Source organism: Mchenga conophoros, linkage group LG6 (assembly GCF_057382185.1).
Source record: "Mchenga conophoros isolate Kocher_MC1m ecotype Shallow Benthic linkage group LG6, M_conophoros_male_GT1.1, whole genome shotgun sequence".
In the NCBI taxonomy this organism is placed as follows: domain Eukaryota; kingdom Metazoa; phylum Chordata; class Actinopteri; order Cichliformes; family Cichlidae; genus Mchenga; species Mchenga conophoros.
Genome location: NC_140531.1, coordinates 10,209,506 through 10,229,596, shown reverse-complemented (window position 1 = coordinate 10,229,596; position 20,091 = coordinate 10,209,506). Strand labels below are relative to the sequence as shown.

The window sequence follows — 20,091 nt, the reverse complement described above, 5'->3', positions numbered from 1 at the left end:
TGGAGCCCTACCTGACTCCTTTCACTGCTAAAGCAAGAATGGTGCCACAACTCATTGAAACAATACTTCATTTCATCAGAATCTTCAAATGATTCTGTTAAAAACAACCGCCCAGTGTACTTGCATGGCAAACATCGTGATTAGATATTCAAGAAGAGCCTCTTAAAGATGAAGGTCTGTGTCTCTTGACCTAAACACATAATCCAGTTAAATCTGATTTATGTTCATTAATGCCCCTCACACTGTAACTTAAAGTAATAAATCGGTCACTGATTAATTACAGAAGTACGTCTGTGAGCATAAAGATGTAAGCCTTGGACCATCAGGATAAAATGTGGTTGGGAAACTTAACAAGCTTTGATAAAACTTCATCAGTAGCTCAAGCAAGACCTCAAAACCTTCGATCACCACGGGTGGTTAGCAGACTGTGGTTGTACCATGCAGCCTAACAACATGCAGTAAATTGCAGGTTAAAGCAGTCTGCTTACACATTGTTAAACGAGGGAAGGGAACTAATGTGGCTGTCACATTACCCTTTTGTCCCATTTCATCCCAGGACTTGATTCAATTGCTGCTCACTTTCTACAATACTTAAAACTGATCAGTAGGACCTGAAACTGCAAACATTCAAACATTCAGGCCAACAATCAGTTGGTGAACATATTAATCTACTACAATTAGCAAAAATGAATAAATAAACAGAAGAAAGTTGGAGTGATATCAGAGTCATGCAAGTTTTTGACCAGCAGGTTAAACTCATGCAAATTAGCTTCATCCAGGCTCATGAAAACACTGTCCTGCTTATAAACAGCAGATCATTTGTGTCAGTGTCAGGATGGTTTATATTTGAGCTTTTAGTTCACACAGAACAATTTTTATTAATTGTTTTTAGCGATTACAAAAGTCTGTGAATCCCCAAATTGTTCAGTTGTTCTCTTTGCTCCCCATGAGGTCACTTTCACCATGTGACAAAAACAACACCCCACTCTACACACTCGGGCCACCAGCAACTTTCTAAATCCTCAATAAAAAGCTGACAGGTTGCAATGATGTTCCAAATAACCTATTAAGAAAACCACTAAATACACAGAAAATGTTATGAAAATTGGTTTATTTTATATCTCATAGTTTTAAATGATGCAATAAAAATATGTACAAAACATCACAAACTGTAATATTTTACAAATGCTTACGTCCTGCTGATGCAATGGAGACATCTTCCAGTGACAGTCTTCATCAGTGTGAGTGTGAGGAGGATCCTAAACCCACCAACACAGAAGTGCATGTTCACAACTCCCTCTGTGCAGGCGGGGTCAGGACCCTCCTCACCTAGGGTGAGGAGGGTTGGTGCTGTGGCCAGTCAGGTATGAAGTGCTGAGAGTGGATCTTTGGTCCTCTGTGCAGCTCTGTCCACTCTCAGCTGCCCTGCAAAGTAATAACACAAGAAAGACGTCATTTTAACACAAAACAGCATTTTCATTGTTGGTAGCTGCAGTATGTTGTTAAAAAGCAATTTTAAACCCAACGTATACACATGAAAAATATAAATAAAGCTAAACCTACAGTGCTGCTGACATAGGATGATGATTTATACCAACTATTGGAAGAATTTTGTCTTCAATACAGTTTGTTGTCAATGTGAGGTGATAACTTACATAGTTGGAACACAGCACCACTCTCCCGTTTTTCACTTGGTCATCCATCCTTCTCATCGGGTTGGTTGGGGTAAGGCTGTCTTCTGGGTGGGGTGTTTGCTCCATCTTGGACGTAACTGGAAGTAATAACAACTAAAAAACTACCTTTAATTCACAATGTAATATTAATATTAATGTCACATATCAACAAAAAAAGCAATACATTTCACATGTGCGAGTCACATGTTCTTATATCTGTAAAAACAAAGTTTAAAAACACATTCTAACATAAACTAATCAGAGTCACTGTCATCCATGGAAAGGCTAAAAGGCCTCTCCCAGAAACGTCTGACTCCAAAACTACCTGAGGATGTTGAAGGGGCATCAAACTGGTCACTCACCTTGCACCTCTTTGCACTTACCTCTTCGGTGCAGATGTCTTCTCTGCTTCTCTTTTCTGAGGAAGGAGCAGCAGAGAGATCAGCTGAGGAAGAAGCAGCAGAGGGAGCAGCTGAGGAAGAAGCAGCAGAGAGAGCAGCTGAGGAAGAAGCAGCAGAGGGAGCAGCTGAGGAAGAAGCAGCAGAGGGAGCAGCTGAGGAAGGAGCAGCAGAGGGAGCAGCTGAAGAAGGAGCAGCAGAGGGAGCAGCTGAGGAAGGAGCAGCAGAGGGAGCAGCAGAGAGAGCAACTGAGGAAGGAGCAGCTGAGGAAGAAGCAGCAGAGGGAGCAGCTGAGGAAGGAGCAGCAGAGGGAGCAGCTGAGGGAGGAGCAGCAGAGGGAGCAGCAGAGGGAGCAGCAGAGGGAGCAGCTGAGGGAGCAGCTGAGGGAGGAGCAGCTGGCGGATCACCAACTGGGGCAACAACTCGAGGGAAGAGTGGGGCATTGGCCTGGCCGAAAGGCGGCATGGCGATGGGGGCAGCACCTGGAGCAATAGGACGTTGCCAATCGTGCCAAAACGGCTCTGGAGGGTGCTCCCGGATGAGAGGGGAATCATCTCTCTCATCCATGGTGTCATACCCAGAGTCATCGCTAAGCCAATCCCCCCACTCTTCTGAGTCGTTCCAGTCAGATGAATTGTCAGTCTGTTCACTAAACTCTTCATCGTCTACAGGTAGGTAGGGGGGGTACTCACCATACTCACCTTGCTGTTCACCGACATCAGCATCTGGTGCTTCATCAGAAGAGGGTGAGGGTGAGAGAGGGATAAAATACTCACCATACTCACCTTCGCTGATACGCTGGGTATCAGTGTCCTGAGCTTCACCAGAAGAGGTGGTGCTCTGGAGACTGTCATCCAGGATCCTGATGACTTCAGGAAGGCCTTCTTCTGCAGGGCGTTCAACCACATAGTCAAGACGCCCTGTGAGGAAACAATTTTTAAAATAACATTAGGAATGTAATAGACACCCAGTGTTAAAGCAACAGACCTACATCTGTTAGTTTGAGCAGAGGATGAGAGAAAAGCATTTTATGTCAGACTGAATGACACTTCTACTTGTTCAATCTTTAAGTCAAGTTTTTTAATAGAAGACCACCAAACCTCCACCAAGGCAGCTCACTCTGTGTACTTTTAAGGTGACACTATATTGACACTATATATGACACTGTATTTTGTGTACATTCAATTTGTTTTATTTGTTCCTTGTAAGCCTTTATGCAAACACTATGTTGGAATAGGTAATGGATAATAGGTATTGATTTGTAAATAGCCGGACATGAGTAACTTATTATATAAATATACTACAGTACATTTATAACTAACCATGCAGCTCATTCTCCTGTTTTATTTACAATTCACGATGTCACACATTTTGAAAAAAGCTCATAGGTTAAATATGTGGATGCAAACCATAATGTAACATTTAGACCACATGTACCAATTGCATGTCCTAAATATATATATATATATATATATATATATATATATATATATATATATATATATATATATATATATATTTTTTTTTTTTTTTTTTTTTTTTTTTTTTTTAAATAAAAACACAACCTTCTTGGCAAGAGTTGGCAAGAATTGCACACACAAAGCTCTGCAGGTATGTCTGAAAATGATGGTCAAGTGAAAAACAAACAAACAAACAAACAGAAACTCTTAACTCAGAATCCACATTTTTAGAAATGTGCACAAGGACTGTATCTGCCATAAGGACAGATACATCTAATCTGTGGTAAACATGCTATCCCTGTGTAAATATCCCTGTGTACAATATCTCTCTCTGCTATCTAATAAGGTTAAAAGCATTACCGTAACAGAAGATAGGTCTTAATGCCATTATTACTACTGTTTTCATATTCTTTTGATATTATTTTATTTGTATTTTTTTATCTTTGTGTTTTGCAGCAGAGAAAAAATATAGTTTATGTCAATAAAGCCTTTGATCCGGAGAAGAAAAGGATGTCAGGAGGGGACCTGGATCTGTGTGTTTACGCCTGCGTGTTCTGAGGCCGTGACATCTTGAAGATGCCGTTACCACAGAAACTGATTTTTGGGCATTTTACAAATTTTAGTCCATTAAGCTATTTTTAACCATTTCATTTTAAAGAAAAGTGTCAAATTTGAAGCCTTCAAATCAAAGTAACACCTTTTTTTCATATTCATACATCAGTCGTTAATAATTTCTACACCTCTCCCGGAAAATTTAAAACATACAAACAATTTACGGGAAACAATCTTGAATACACATATTTGATCACGTTAAAACTTGATATTCACACTGGAACTTGTTAAATTATTACAGTAATTTACATTTAAAGAAATTTTCAAACGTACCTGCAGCGAAGTCCAGGTGACAGTCGGGGAGTCCGGGTCCACGGCGAGCCATCTTCAAACTTGAAAAACAAAAACAAGTACAAACGATCCACAGATGAAGTACTTGTTATGCGTTCAAGTTATATCCGCTTTTAGTAAAATGGTTTGCAAAACTTAGCTTTCCACAGGCTGAGGTTGGAGCAGGTCGAAACAAGTCCACGAGCAAGTGTAAACGGACGTTTGGAACCTTGTGCAGCATTTATATACCCTCGGCGGCCATGGTTACGGTTGTCAACGTGTACAGGTGCACGTGATAGAACTATAGGAATGGAGCTCACCACAGTGTAATTACAGTTAATTTATGGTCATTTACTGTCAGGGTGGAAGTAATGAATTACAAATACTCACGTTACTGTAATTAAGTAGATTTTTTTGGGTACTTGTACTTTTATGAGTAATTTTTCAAGTGTGTAATTTTACTCATACTTGAGTACAACTTACACCATGTAATCTACTGAGTACTACTGAGTACGCCCACAATTTGAATTAATATTCAAACCTTTCGTCTGCATTTTTGCAGCCAATAAGGCCGTGCAATCCCGACCGGCCAATTTAAGACATAAGCAAAGATAAACTCTGCTGCAGCAGCAGGCACAGGTGTCTGGAGGTGCTACATGGTGGAGTACAAACTACTTTATAGACGGAAGATTTGGAGACAAAGAAGCCAAAATGGAGACAGAGGACAACACTGTCAACCATGAAAACGACGTAGAAAAGACGGAGGACGCGTGCCCGTGGCCATACCTGGAGGAATTTTTCATGTGCAGAGGGAGAAAAGGAGACAGCGTCCAGATGCAGTGCAAACTTTGTTTGACCTCTACAGTCATTTCAGCTTACAAGACTTCAGCGTCTAATCTTAAAAAAACACATTGAGGTAAGAGGTTTTACAACTATACGTGTACAATATTGCCTTCTTATTTTTCATGTGTGTTAAGGTTATTAGTTTGGCTAAGATATTGTCACCGCCATTGGTTAGCCTGATATTAAAATAAGACGGAGCTAGCTAATGTGCGTGTGTGTGCATAATTGAGCTAAATTCGTAGGAATGTTTTAGCTTATTATTTGGATAACCACCGTCATTACAATAAATTAAATTTGTAGTCATTTAAAACTCACAGGCCTACAATCAGCTGGCCTATATAAAAAACAAAAACAAAATTTGAACACAGTGCTGAGCTGCATCTCAAATTAATCTTCCAGCTCTCAGCTGACATGTATCAGAGCCCGATTGATGGATCAGTTGATCAGGATCATTGGCCTGATATAGGTCTATCATAGTGACGTGGCTCTTAATCAGTAGGGTTATATGTTTCCCAATATGATTTTTTTTTTTAAAGAACATAATGTGGATTGTTTTTATTTGTTAGCTGTATGGGCAGCATTTTTGTGTATGTGATCCCTTTTCTTAAATTACATTTGCTATATACACATATTTTGCTCTCTTAGTATTTTTAGAACCTGACTAATACTGAAAACTTTAGGGTGATACTGATAAAAAGGAGTTAAAAATTTAGATACTGATACATTGGTCGATACTCTTTTTACAGATAGTATACAGATTACAGAACTTAGAATGTATACAGAAATTCATGTTTTTTGCAATGATCGTTCAAAATTGGTTTACATTTGTAAATAAATACAGCAATATATCTGCAAGATTTGACCAAATTCACCACTCTTTTATACTATGCTAAACAATCAAAGATTAGCTCATGTCTAGTTGAATGATGTTTTAAAAATGTGTTTTCCTGTAGTGTTAATCACAGTGATGTTATGAAGTAATGTATGAACCTGACGTATGATAATATTTATCTCTACAGAGGAAACATCCATCGAAGATTGAGCAGTACAATATCACTGTGGCATCAACATCTCGTCAGCGAAAGACCACAGCCACACCAAACAAGCTCTCAGCAAATACACAAGCCAAGTTACCAGACCTGATGTTGAGAGCTGCAAACAAACATGTTCCACAAGCAACTGTTGACATGCTTGTCATCAATTTCATATGTGAGGGTCTACAGCCATTTGCAGTGGTAGAACAGCCATCTTTCAAAGAATTGGTTACCACATTACAACCTCAAGCCAAAGTCATCTCCAGACCCACTGTCCGTGCCAGAATCTGTGAAGCTGCTGATCACATGAAGATGACTTTGGTTGCAGCATTGGATAAAGTCAAATTGGTTGCTACCACTACTGATTGTTGGTCAGCTCATCAGAAAAATTACCTTGGAGTCACATGCCATTGGAGGAAGAGTCCCTGGAAAGAAGATCTGCAGCACCAGCATGCAAAAGATTGAGAGGGTCTCACACATTTGACATGCTTGCTGGTGCGCTTGATGATATCCATTGCCAATACAAGATTAGAGGCAAAGTTGTAAGAACCACAACTGATAGTGGATCCAACTTTGTCAAGGCCTTCCACATGTTTGGGGCACAAAATGATGCAGATGAAGCTGAAGATGAAGCAGACCCAGAAACTATTGACCTGACTGACCATATTGACTACCATGAGGCAAGTGCAATTCTTGATGAAGACTCTGGTTTGGAGTATCAACTCCCGCCTCATCAGCGATGTGCATGTCACCTGCTAAACCTTGTGGCAACATCTGATGCTGCCCTAGCAGAGAGCATGAATGAAACCTACAAGAGGCTCTCCCGTGCAAGCTTTGCAAAATGCCAGGCCATTTGGAACAAAACTCATTTGGCTAATGAAGTGGTAGAGGACAAGTGTGAACTACAGATCATTCGTCCCAATGCAACACAATGGAATTCAACCTACCTTGCCATTGAAAGGATAATACGCATCATTGATGAGAAGGGGGAAAATGACATCAGGAGCATTTGTGAGGAGTTCAAGGTGAAAATGTGAGTAAAATTGGACACCTACCAATATGGTTGCAAATTTTGTGAATTTTCCTTAATGGATGGTTAAAAACGTGAGCAGACTCTTAATATTAAATCAGAAGATCCCTATTATAGTCATGGTGGGTTTTGTTGTTGTGTCTTACAGGTTGAGTCCTGCAGAAGTTGCATTCCTTAGGGAGTACTGTACCACCATGAAGCCACTGGTGAAAGCTTCAAACATTCTTCAGTCTGAGTCCACTTCCTTTATGGGATGGCTCCTGCCAGTAATCCAACAACTACTGTCCAAACTTAGCAGGCTGGAGACATCAAGCAAGACATGTGTGCCACTCATCAGGGTGATCCGAAGGGCCAGCTCTGTTCTAGGATGCCCTCTGGACCCAGTGGAGGTGGTGAGTGACAGGAGAATGGCGGCTAAGCTGTCATCCCTGTTGGACAACGTCTCCCACCCCATGCAGCAGACTGTGACAGCACTGAGCAGCTCCTTCAGTGGGAGACTGCGGCACCCACGGTGTGGGACGGAGAGATTTCGCAGGTCTTTCCTCCCCACTGCTGTCAGACTCCACAACAAAGACTTTAACTGAACAAACACACACATCCACACATGTGCAATAACACTAAGTGCAATAATCTTTTCTGGCATCGTTGTATTTTACTCAGTTGTATATAGCATTCGTATTCTATTTTTATCTTATTGTATATTTTTATTCTATTTTATTCTACTGTATATAGTATATTATTTTATTCTATTCTGTACAGCTGCGTACTGTATTTATTCTTATTGTATTCTAATTTTTGCGTCATAACTTTTGCACTGTCCACTTCCTGCTGTGACAAAACAAATTTCCCACATGTGGGACTAATAAAGGTTATCTTATCTTATCTTATCTTATCTTATCAGAGCCCTGCAAAATGGCCTTCAAAAGCGTTTTGGAGCGATGATGGAGGATCCAGAGTTGGCTGCAGCTGCAGTCCTCTTACCCAAGTTCAAGACTTCCTGGACTGACAGAGCAGATGTAACAGAGGCTGGTAAGGATTCATGTGATCCCATTTTTGTGTATTTTTACATTTGAACACATGCTTAAGTGAGTATTTCACCTAATACATTGTAAGCTATTGATGGTCTGTCCTGAATACTAAACAATCCTTTTTGAGAATTTGCCGTTTTTAAATTTGTGTTCAGGAATAATCACTGAAATTTAAATAACAAAATTGTGTTATCTACTTGCAATTACAGCCTTGACATACATCAAACAACATCTTGAAACGACAGAGCATGAGAGTGAGGATCAGCAAAGAGAGTCATCTGATGAAGATGAATTCTTCTCCAGACCAATCTCCAGAAGGCTGCAAAGTGCAGTTGAGCTTGATGGTTACCTTGCTTGTGCCACAGACACCATGGAGCTGCTGCACTCCTTCTCAGGTATCAAAAACCTCTCTCTTAAACTGAACACAGCTCTGCCTGCTTCTGCTGCGTGTGAACGACTTTTTAGCTGTGCTGGTCTACTCTTCACAGCCAAACCAAGTCGGATTGCCTCTGTTAATTTAGAAAACCAGCTCTTTCTGAAACTGAACAAAAGGTTCAAGTGTGACAGAAATGCTAAGAGTTTAAGACACTCACCTGCCTGTTGTTCAGTGTATGGGGAAAAGTTTAAATGGTTCTACGCATGTTCAGAAACATATTTGTCATTGTTTTAACAAACAAAATTCCTTCTTTTATATCTACATTTATTTACAAAACAAGTTACCTTTCTATACCTTGTTCATCTGAGAAATGTGCTTTGAACATAAATATTTATACTGGTGAATCGAGTTGAATGCCTGCTATTGACGACAGAATAAAACATCAGTCTGTTAAAAAGTAATTAATACTCTGAGTAGTTTTTGAGAAGAGTACTTTGTACTTTTACTCAAGTATTTTTTAACACCAGTACCTTTTACTTGTAATTGAGTACAATTTAAGCAGTGTAACAGTACTTGTACTTGAGTACAAATTTTGAGTACAGCAGGTGGATGAAGGAAAGAGGAGGAAGGAGGAGGAGAGACCCGCGGACCGGCCGCGTCTCGTATTGAAAAGGAACCCGATTTGTCCCGGACTTCAGCTTGAATGAAAAACAAATACACAAAGCTGGAGTTCTTCTGTGTCTTTACGTGGCCAGCTGCCTCTTCTTCTCCCATTCTCTCTCCCTCTCTCTCCTGTTGCTACTTAAATCATGAAACTGATCAATGATCAGCTGATCGCTTTTCTCTTGGAGATACTATATAGCTCATGCTTACGGAGCCCCTCTGATGACATCCTCCAAAAAATAAATAGATTGTGGCGACAAAATACTACTTCCTGCCCTCGAAATAGTATAAGTGCCCACGAAATACTTATTTGTGGCCACAAAATACTATTTCGAGGGCACGAAATAACGTGCGCACGAAATGCTAATTTGTGGGCACGAATTGGGTATAACGTGTCAACGAATTACGCATTTGTGGCAACAAATAGATGACGTGCGCACATCATATTGATACATTGGACAGCTGTGTAGAGACATAAGCATAAGAGTAGGCTAAACCTGTACAACATGGCCAGAGACAGTATGATTGAGTTTTATTTTTGTCATGGTCTGCGTGGCAGACCTTGGGTGTGTGGGGAAGGAGGACCCAAAATGCGTTTATTTACAGTGGAGTAAACAATACACAATAATAGGTCTAGGTCCCTCAGACCCAGATCCCTGACAATTTTAGGCTGGGAATGAGCTACACATGCATTTTGAAAAGCCTGGCACTGAAAGGAACCATTATTATGGAGAGACAGTTAAACAGGATATTAAGAGCCCAGTTGCATTGCAGACGTAAGTACGACCCGGACGTTGGGATAGATTCTATTGTCAACCAACTGCAAGGGCCTGGGAAGGATCACGGTTATTGGTCAAGTGTTTCGTGCTCACAAATAAGCATTTCGTGCGCACGTTATACCCATTTCGTGGCCACAAAGTAGTATTTTGTGGCCACAATTTATTTATTTTTTGGACCATGTCATCAGAGGGGCTCCGTACATGCTAATATCACATCTTCACATTTTTTTTAGAGGTAACAATAACTTTGCATTCTCGCTACTCAGCATGCTCTAAAACAGGTATATGTTAGCAATGACAACATTTAACAAATGTTTTTAAAATTCTAGCCGTGCTAATTAGCCTTAGGATTGGTTGAGGTCTGTGAAAGCCTTTGGAACAAAATCAGTCTTGTAAAGCTCACTATTTTCCAGCTGAGCCTATAGCACATTTGTTAAAGTCAGTCCGGATTGTACAGCTTCTAATCAGAAACAATTAAAGTTTGTTTCTTTTTTTCTGCTCATCAATCTTTTTCTGTAACCAGGATACCTGGAAAGTCTTAAATAACTCATGTTAAAATGTTGCAGTGCTGTAGAGTGGGGTCATGTTAACAATCCATTCAAACTTGTGGTCTTCGAGGTCAACTTTATCAACTTAATCTAGAAACTATCATTCCTACAACTGTGCTGTGTATATGTCACAACATATAGCAGGAACCTATAAACGTAACTGACCTTTGACCTCTCCTTCAAGAAGGTACATGTAATGTCTACAGTGATTAGACATACTTAATAAAACAGTGTGGGGCCCAGAGTATTGTTGTGCATCAGTGTGGAACATGTCAGTAACACTGAAGGTTACACACACTTTGCCAGGTACACCTGTTCACCTGCTCGTTAAACACAAATGTCTAGTGAACCAATCAGACGTCAGCAAATTAAAGTATTTTAGCATACAGACATGTTCATGATGACCTGCTGAAGGTCAAAGCAAGTATCAGAATGGGGGAAAGAGATTGCGTGGTTGTTGGTGCCAGATGGGCTGGTCTGAGTATTTCAGAAACTGCTCATCCAATGAGCTCACAAAATTACCTCCACAGTTTACAGACTGTAGTGGCAATCCAACCAGCAAAAGGCCACCTGAGGGAATTTGAAGTATTTCCAACTCATCCTGGTGATGAGGTCAAACACAACCAGTACTTTTAACATTTTATCAATTATTTACCAATTTAAAAAACAACTTGTGGTAACTTATTTTTAATTTTGCTGCAGACAAGTTGAATGAATGCTTACTGGATCTAGAACACCATTTAGATCATAACAGCTCCTGATCAGGATGAATTTCATTTTCAAATCAAATTTCATGTCGCAGTTTCACAATTTTGTAACATATTATTTCAAAGCTTGCTTATGGGCTTGTTTTGGAGCAGACCAACAGTCAGGCTCGTCTTCACCCTTACTGTCAGACTCTGAATTGATGGTTCTGCTATATCTCACCTGGCTGAGCTCTTGTAATTATTTTGTGATAAAACTTTTTCTATTTTGAGATCAAGATTCAAGTGGAAATCTTTGTGTGTCTGTCTCTCTCCCTTGGTTTCTGTAGAGGTACAGTGTGGGGGCGCCTGGATAAATGTTAAACAGAAGCTAGATGTAGTGTTCCTCCACTGTCCATTAAGGATATGAGGAAAAGAAATGGTCAAGAACAAAGTGTATGGTGTATTTATAAAAGAAAATGGCTTTTAAATTGTATACCAAAACCACCACCAGAAAGTCAACTACAACTTGTTACATAATCATCATGACTGTTGTATCAGTTTAACAGTTTATGGGTTGACTTCTTTCAGTTCATTCACTGTTTACATCATGAAGGAAAAAGAAGGCAACAGGCTGAGAAATGAAGCTGTTGTGTGTCTTTGTGGCCACACGGGGGCAGTGCTGCATAAATAGTAGAATCTCTTCCTGGACACTTTTTCTAGACCTCTTTTTAAATGACTAATAAAGACAACAACAAAATGAATTACATCAGGATCTGATATGGTTTTGTTTTTTTGTTGAGCTTTATATATTTCAGAATGCCTAGAGTTTGTTTGTTTCCCATGTTTTGTGATACAGAACATCTCCTCTCAGACGGCTGTTGTCTCATAATGGGTCATTACCTGGTCTGATGGGGTGTTTGTTCCATTTATAAATCAAGTGATTGATTTGTGAAATGAGAGATGGCCTCTGACCTGCTGACTGGTGTCTGATCTTCTCTGCTCCCCTCAAATTTGACAACTACTCAGCTAATGTGATGGTGGACAGGAAGTCACTAAACCTGGGACTCTGGAAACACATTTCTAGGGATAGAAAAGTTAATGTAGATCGTTTCAGGGGATAAATATGAAATGATTGATTTGGTGATTATACTAATATAGTAAGAAAATAATGTATGAAAAAATGATTTTTTATCTATACACTTAAGCAACGACCAGAGTCTTAGAATTGCGCTTTCACCAGGTTTTACTTGACTGAACAACAGAACTTCTCTGTCTCCTTTATAAGGGGTCACATCCTGAGTTACACAATGAGTCTTTCAAATGTGTGCGATAACCCACTGCATGTGTAGTCGTGCTGAGACCGCGTGGTCTTACTTTTATTACCCCTTGATTCAGCTGTGACCTGCTTATCAAGTCTTTTTACAAGTACATCATAATTATCTGCTCTGTGCAGACATAAGTTGAGCAATGGTTTAACAAACTTTCCCATCAAAAACATGAAGGTTTAGCTTTAAGCTTATTTGTCCAAACAACAAAGGATAAACTGCCAGCACCTGGACTGAAACAGAACATAGTAGTGTTGGATGTAAGTAAAGGAAATACAAGTATAACTGTGACTATGGAACAAATCTCCTTCAATGTTAAACCTTAATGTTAACCTGATTGTGTTTATTAGAAAAATCATCCATTACAGTGTCTGTGATTGCTTCACATAGTTAACTCTGGTTGTCTGTGGGTTTGTGTCAAACTTGGAGTGAACAAAAGCATAAAAACTGTGGAAGATGCAGACTGTGAAAGTCTAGTTTATTTCATGAATACAATTATTTTTTACAGTCGCTAGAACAAAGTAGCGTACTGTTAGAGTTTGTATTGTTGATTGTCATTTATGCTTAGAAATATTTAACCATAGATGCTTAGAGGTGTATAATCAATTGTGTAGTGATAAGTTGTGTGATCTTTAACAGGCTACAGAGGCTTGGTGTGCATTCCACACCTACATCCTGGGAGCATGAGAGAGGTCATACCTTCTCTTATTGTTTTATGGTAGGATTAACGTAATTACGTCTGTTCTAGTCTAAGTGCTTTTTGTGTATAAATGAACTGCTGGACTTCCTTACTGTGTTATCTAGGATGAGGGGGGGTCTACCCTCTTCCTGACCAAGGATGTTTGCTTGTGTGCTTTTATGACCCTTTGATCAGCAGTACCCGACACACACACACACACACACACACACACACACACACACACACACACACACACAGGCAAGGTACTCTTTGTGTGTATGTAGACGTCACATGTTAATGAACCTATGCATATTCATGTAACCTCAATAAAAGGACAGTGGTACGGGAGAACGGACGAGAGCAACTGGGGTCAAGTGAAGGAACGGCACTCTGTCCGGTCTCTCCCGTGCACGAGTAACATGAAGAACTTTGCCTATTTGTGTCTTGCTTAGCAGTGTAATTATATTGTCTTCAACGTTCCAGCGGATGGGTTCAAGCTACAAACCTATCACGTACATTCATGATAAAGTAAATACCACAACACAACATGGACAGTAAGAAGTAAACTGAATTGTCTTAGAACTTATTATATTCTTTAAGCTTAAAAGCAACACCCAGGATTAGACTGTTTGTGTTTTAAGCCTTTTATTCAAAGCTAGTATGTGTCAACACTTCTTTCTGCCAGCAGCATTATTGAAGTGACACTTTAACGACACTTTACCTGCTGATGCTTCACATCACAATCTTTATGACGAAAAAGCTCAGATGTCTGTGCTGTCACTTGTTATGAAAATGGACAGAACCTGGGCTCAGGCTTCCTCTTCTTCTTTCCTTCCTCTTTAATAATAACCATAGATCAGTAAAACAGCCATATTTTTAAACAAATGATTGTGATGAAGAGAATTTTTTTTCCAGTGTGCATGAACTCAAAATCTTTTGAGTTTAAATCTTTTTTGTTTACCAACAACTGGGCAAATCCAAACTTGATGTACCAGGTCAACTCAGCTCCTGTCTCGACCTCCCCTCTGCCGAGCGTACACACACACGCACACACACACACAGTATCATCATAAATGCCATGATATCTTTCTTGTTCAAATAGTTTATTCACTTAACAAAGAGGTAGCTCGGAAACTCAGTAAGAAGGAGGAAAAATAGTTTAAGGACACTTTCTCAAATAAAGAGGATTTCATCATCTTTCTGTTCATAATACAGGCTAAATAAAAGAAGAGATACATCAGAAACAAATCAGTAGATCCAGAAATTATAGAGTCAAACTCTTTTCAGCTGTAGAGGTACACTTCATGTACTCATTAGCCTACAGTTCAAATGCCTGTGTTAGGGTGCATTGTTTCAGTTTCATTAAGTCTTCTTGCAGTTACATGATAATTATTATGCTGGAGTGATCAAAGCTCATAAACACCTGAGTTACACAATGAGTCTTTCAAATGTGTGGAATATCCCAGCTGTAACCTTTGCTTTCAGTTTGGTTAAATTCATCATTCAGATCACAGACTAAACAACAAGTACAGTAGGTCTTCCACTCCGCAATTAAAAATAGCAACACTCATGTAAGGCTTTATTCTCCATAGAGTCAACATTAAGCAACATTAAATAACGGATCTTTCATCTGAAATAATTACAGTTTGTATAAATTTACACTGAAGACCAAAATACACACACATACATAAAACCCATAAATCACTAAAACCTATTAAAACACATGGAAAATTACCTCATTTGTTGTGCTATTCAAAGATGTGTATGTGTGTGTATTCAGGCCAAGTCATAAAGAAAACAATAGAGGTCAATATACTTTATGTTCTACAGTCGCTGCAGATTAATGAAATATAGTGGAAACCTGAAGATCCTAGGTATAGTAGTTTGTGGGAAATAAATACAGTGAAGTGACCATTTAGCTCTTGTGGCATGAAACTGCTTAGTGCATTATTATTTGCTTTTCTACAATATGATATTTGTTTAATAATTGATTTAGTGCATAAAATAGTTGATAAATAAAATGTTAAATATCTAATCATCATATCAAAAATCATATATTTGGAGGGAGTGTCTTTGACACATGCTGACTGCATTCTTCTTATAACCAGAACAGGAAGTGAGATCAGAGGAGAACAAGAGTGAGCAGTTTGGTGAAAGGAACAGGAAGGATGAAGAAGAGGTGAACATCCACACAGTTTAAAAGGAGACATCATGGCACAATAAGAGCACAAGCTCTAAGATGAAGACTGGTAATGATTAAAAACTGCACTAAATAGTATCATTCTGTGACTTCACACTTTAGGTAGTGCATAACATTTACCACTTTATATTAATTTTACTATATGTTTAAATAAATAAAAACAAATAACTTTAAAAGGTGCTGTTATTGAGTGAAAACTCAAAAGACTTCAGGGCTGTTGTAAGCCCTGTATGCTTCAAGATCCTAGCAACACCCTCGCCAGCAGCAGCAAACTGATATTACATATGCCCACATTCATCTATGGTGATCGCTCATAACTAAGCAGGGTGCTATGCTCTTATCAAACGATGCTCTTAAAATAATTATTACAAGAATATATTTTTCGTTATTGTTTTAGTTGAATATAAAATGTTTGTGTGTGATTGTCAGTACAAAGAGGAAGCGCGGACAGAGAGACTGGAACTAACAGAGATCAGGTGGATTTTTCACACAATCTACATGCATTAAATGGATGCGTTGTGTGCTTTTCAGTAGCACTCTGCTATTAATGTGAATAATAGCATTTAGCAGCATTCACATCACTGTAAACTTGAACAGGATGAATGCTACTATACTGATGTGACAGACTACAAATCTGTTCTCCACTCTCTGAATTGGTGTACACGAGTCTCTGTGCTGAGTCTGCTCAACAAAGTGTTTGGGTTTGCATGAATTCAAAAGCTGTCATTTAAAACCAGCTCTATTACCAGTTTGCTTCTTGTGCAGGTGGAGTCGCAGGGGGATTTTGAACTGTCTGTATTGTATAATGGTACTTTAAATACTTGATGATTTGGTGGACTGGCCTCTATGTGGTTAAGAGACTGAAACAATGCCGTGCAGGTTTCTCCTCTGATCTGCTTTTTCTTAAACTGTTTTTGAAATTTACTGGTCAACATGACTGTGCCATTGCATCGGGGTTTAAACTAAAGTGACCACCGTAAAGCTGATGTATTATATTAAAATCTGTTATTCTTAGACACTGCTGTAGGTCATCCAAAAATTACATTTCTTTTGAAGGCAACACTAAAAGCATGACATTAAGACTGAGCTGAGCCCTCCTAAAGGTTTGATGCTGGAGTCGCCCCTGATTGAGTGCTTCTCACACATTTATGATTTTGAACAATTTACAGAAAATAATATCAACAGTAAGTACTTTTAAAGATTGAACATATAATAATAGTTGCTAAATTCATGCAAGTCAAATAACTGATTGATCAACTACAGAAACAAAATTGTACTTCATGTGTTTCATGAGCACAAATCTTCATCTGTAAAATAACAACTAAAGATGTCAGATATTTGTAGTGAAGTTAAATGTACCAATTTCCACTTAGAAGCAGCGGAGAAGAAGCCACAAATGTGATGGAAAGACCAAATAAAATAAAATAATGTACAAATTCCTTACATTTGTACTTTACTGTAGTAATTGTACTTAATATCATCTGGCAAAAAGGACCCAACAACCTTCATGCAAACTTCACAGTTTCTGAACAACTGAATGATCTACTTGACGCCTGAAACTACATTGAAAACACACATGACGTATTTATATTTTAACAATCGAAAGTTCACATGTAGAAACAATTCACACCGAAGCAGTTTCTTGCAGAGCGGACTGTTTATTTTGAATGTTATTTTAATTGTATTATTTTCCATTACTCCGTGTAATGACTTGATTTATCCAACCAATGTAAGAGCAGACCTTCAGAGAAATAGTTGGTCCGGTACAGGCAGGTTCACAACCACCAACATGCACACCATGAATCTTGTTGTTTTTGGCCATCACTCCACCACCAGAATCACCCTGAGAGAGAAAACATAAATATTTTGTACCAAAACATCTGATAATGATACAGATAAAATGTTGGCAGCATGGTAACTCACCTTACATATGTCCACTCGAGGTTCTTTGTAACACATCGTGTTTCCATTTGGCCATAAGAATGCTGAATTACATGGATGGAGGTTAAGCTCACACTCAACAACATGCATCTTTGCACACTGGAGATGAGGCGGTTCATCAGGGACTAGAGAAAAAAGGAAAATAACAAATGCTACTGCATGTTTCATGCAAGGAAATCAGATATTGAAAGAAACATGCTTTGCCTCATTTCTGGAACAAAATGTGTTCTTTAAAAGAAGCTGAGCAGCATTTAAAAAGGAGGGAAATTGACAGTATATCCACAAAAAAATGAAATAAATACTTTATGTCATCACAGTTTTCAAATAAAATGAAAAAGTAACTATAACAGGCACACAAGACAAAATCAAAGTATAATATAAACTTAATATATTGTGAAATAATCAAAACAATACTGGTCTTACGTTTGTTGTAGTTTACATCAACCGTATAGCCACCATGGCCTGCAATCTGAATGACATCCATCCTACAAATTAAAAAATAAATAAAATTCCATCTCCATGTCTGCAGGCTGAGTATTTCCAGTTCACTCTAAGTCAGCTAATCTTTTCAGATTCAAACATTTTATTAAAACATTACATTTCCTTCCATTTCCTCATGCTCGTGTTTTATTGTCAGTTATTATAGATCATGGATGTAGCTCCTAAGCAGGTACCTAAAATCAAAACCAGAACCCTCTGCTCAATATTCAAGTCTCAGTTACATTATTGTTAATAAAGAAGCTCTGCAGTCACTAATGGGGGTTTGTAACTTCAAAAGCATGATGTCATTTTGTTCATAGACTACAGATGTTGCTACACTTTTTTGCTCTTCCTGGAAGTTTAAAAAACCAACCAACTAAACAAGAAAAATACATATTATGTCAACATATTCCAGAATTCAAACTTTACACTTAAAAGGTTACTCAAAACTCACTTTTTGCGACGTGTACATTTAGGGAAGACAACAGGCTTAATCTTATTCTCTGGTGGGTCGATTTTCAGAAGCATGATGTCATGTTTTCCTGTTTGGTCCTCAAAGATTTTGTGATCAATAATTGTCACCATTCTTCCTGGACCTGGATGAATTCCTACATATGCAGACATAGTCCTAAACAATGGAAATGGTAAAAGAACAAAATACCAGTAATGATTTTTGTCTCTGGACTGTTTTTTTTAAAATATGTGAAACAGTCATTTCTCACCATCCAGGTTGATCTTTCCAGCAGTGAGCTGCAGTTAGAACCCACTGGCTGTGGATCAGAGAGCCGCCACATAGATGATGGTAATGTGTTCCATGGGTCAGAGTTATGTGCACGTGATACAGACGATCATTTTTCTCACAGCTATGGTCGTGAAAGATTCTCTTGTGCAAATCCACCTCTGTGCACACCGTGAAACCTGAGAGAAGAGTAATATACTTACAGATGGTTGGCTTACCACCTGAACAACATATTGTGCAGCAACTATACTCGCAGTCCCAATTGTTCTGTTTCACAAACTCTTTGCCTTTTTCAGTGATATAGATGCAAAGCTCAGTGACAGTTATTTATTTGCTTCAGTAGCTCATTAGGGTCTGTCTCAAACTTTTTATAAAAGCAGTATAAAAAAAGCATGAAACATCAGTTGTTCAGTTAATGTGATATTGGCTCACTTGATATAACAATTTCTTTTCTTTTATTTGTCTTGTACATATCGTTATTGCACTTCCATAAGTGACAACATTGAACACTGATGTTTGACAGAAACGAATCCACAATGTCTCATTCACTCAGTACAAAACCTTGAGGCTGTTTTCCTGCCTTAGTGAACAAAGATATGAAATGCTATTTGATTATGAGTAAGCTCAAAATGAAGTTCATTGTTCTGTGACATACAGCTGTCTTACAGCCTTAAAACTTTTTGTGTGGGCCTCTTTCAGTGGTCACTTATTGCACTCTTAGTTGTTAATACTCAATATTCAGTTTTCCCCCATGCAGGTTAATCAGTCATGTTTGCATGGTTGTAAAATAAAAATATTCATTGTTAATTATTGATAATCAATAAGTACATAACCTAAGAAGTTGTTTCACATCCTCCTGAATCATATCTTGATATTGTTACCTTTTTAATAATAGCACAACTTTAATCAATTGAATTCTTTCACCTCAGGTGTCTATTTCCAAATCCACTCTAAGCTTCTTCAGAGCGGTTGGTGTGTGTGTGTCCAGGTGGCAAAGACCTTAAGGTCAGATTTGTGATATTTGGCTGTATAAATTAAAATATGCATACTATGTGATGTGATTGCAGAGAGATTCAGATGGTGCAAGAGGAGATTTAATGGTTCATTACCTGGACACAATTTAAACTACCATTTATCACAACTACCACCACCATCACCCAGGACCTGAAGTGGGAGCCCACCATCACCTCCGTCATTAAGAAAGCCCAGCAGAGGATGTACTTCCTGAGGCAGCTGAAGAAATTCAACCTGCCAACACGGACGATGACGCAATTCTACACTGCAATCATCGAGTCCATCCTCACCTCCTCCATCACTGTGTGGTACG

General features: G+C 38.7%; 3 protein-coding genes across 4 annotated transcripts; 1 reads left to right on the top strand and 2 right to left on the bottom strand.

The window, feature by feature from the left end:
* Window positions 1-1,318: 1,318 nt before the first annotated feature.
* LOC146572099 (uncharacterized) lies at window positions 1,319-4,604 on the bottom strand. 2 transcript variants are annotated; one of them, XR_014892655.1, is made up of 3 exons: window positions 4,417-4,604; window positions 1,656-2,991; window positions 1,319-1,425 (listed from the first exon to the last, which is right to left on the bottom strand). XR_014892655.1 is itself a non-coding variant. In XM_085276101.1 (2 exons), exons 1-2 carry the CDS (start codon window positions 4,466-4,468, stop codon window positions 1,928-1,930), a joined length of 1,116 nt encoding a protein of 371 aa, XP_085132227.1. In that variant the 5' UTR covers window positions 4,469-4,604; the 3' UTR covers window positions 1,328-1,927. The 2 variants fall into 2 exon arrangements, 1 of the variants encoding a protein (XP_085132227.1); XM_085276101.1 differs by having other exon boundaries at window positions 1,328-2,991.
* A 225-nt stretch (window positions 4,605-4,829) lies between these two features.
* LOC146572097 (uncharacterized) lies at window positions 4,830-19,989 on the top strand. Its single transcript, XM_085276099.1, has 7 exons — window positions 4,830-5,329; window positions 6,276-7,323; window positions 7,469-7,855; window positions 8,222-8,349; window positions 8,558-8,743; window positions 15,513-15,583; window positions 19,832-19,989. Exons 2-7 carry the CDS (start codon window positions 6,695-6,697, stop codon window positions 19,886-19,888), a joined length of 1,458 nt encoding a protein of 485 aa, XP_085132225.1. The 5' UTR covers window positions 4,830-5,329; window positions 6,276-6,694; the 3' UTR covers window positions 19,889-19,989.
* Window positions 17,289-19,001, bottom strand: LOC146572098 (serine protease 1-like). Its single transcript, XM_085276100.1, has 5 exons — window positions 18,748-19,001; window positions 18,480-18,653; window positions 17,969-18,030; window positions 17,528-17,670; window positions 17,289-17,447 (listed from the first exon to the last, which is right to left on the bottom strand). The coding sequence occupies exons 2-5, from the start codon at window positions 18,647-18,649 to the stop codon at window positions 17,289-17,291; spliced, it is 534 nt and encodes a 177-aa protein (XP_085132226.1). The 5' UTR covers window positions 18,650-18,653; window positions 18,748-19,001.
* Window positions 19,990-20,091: the final 102 nt, after the last annotated feature.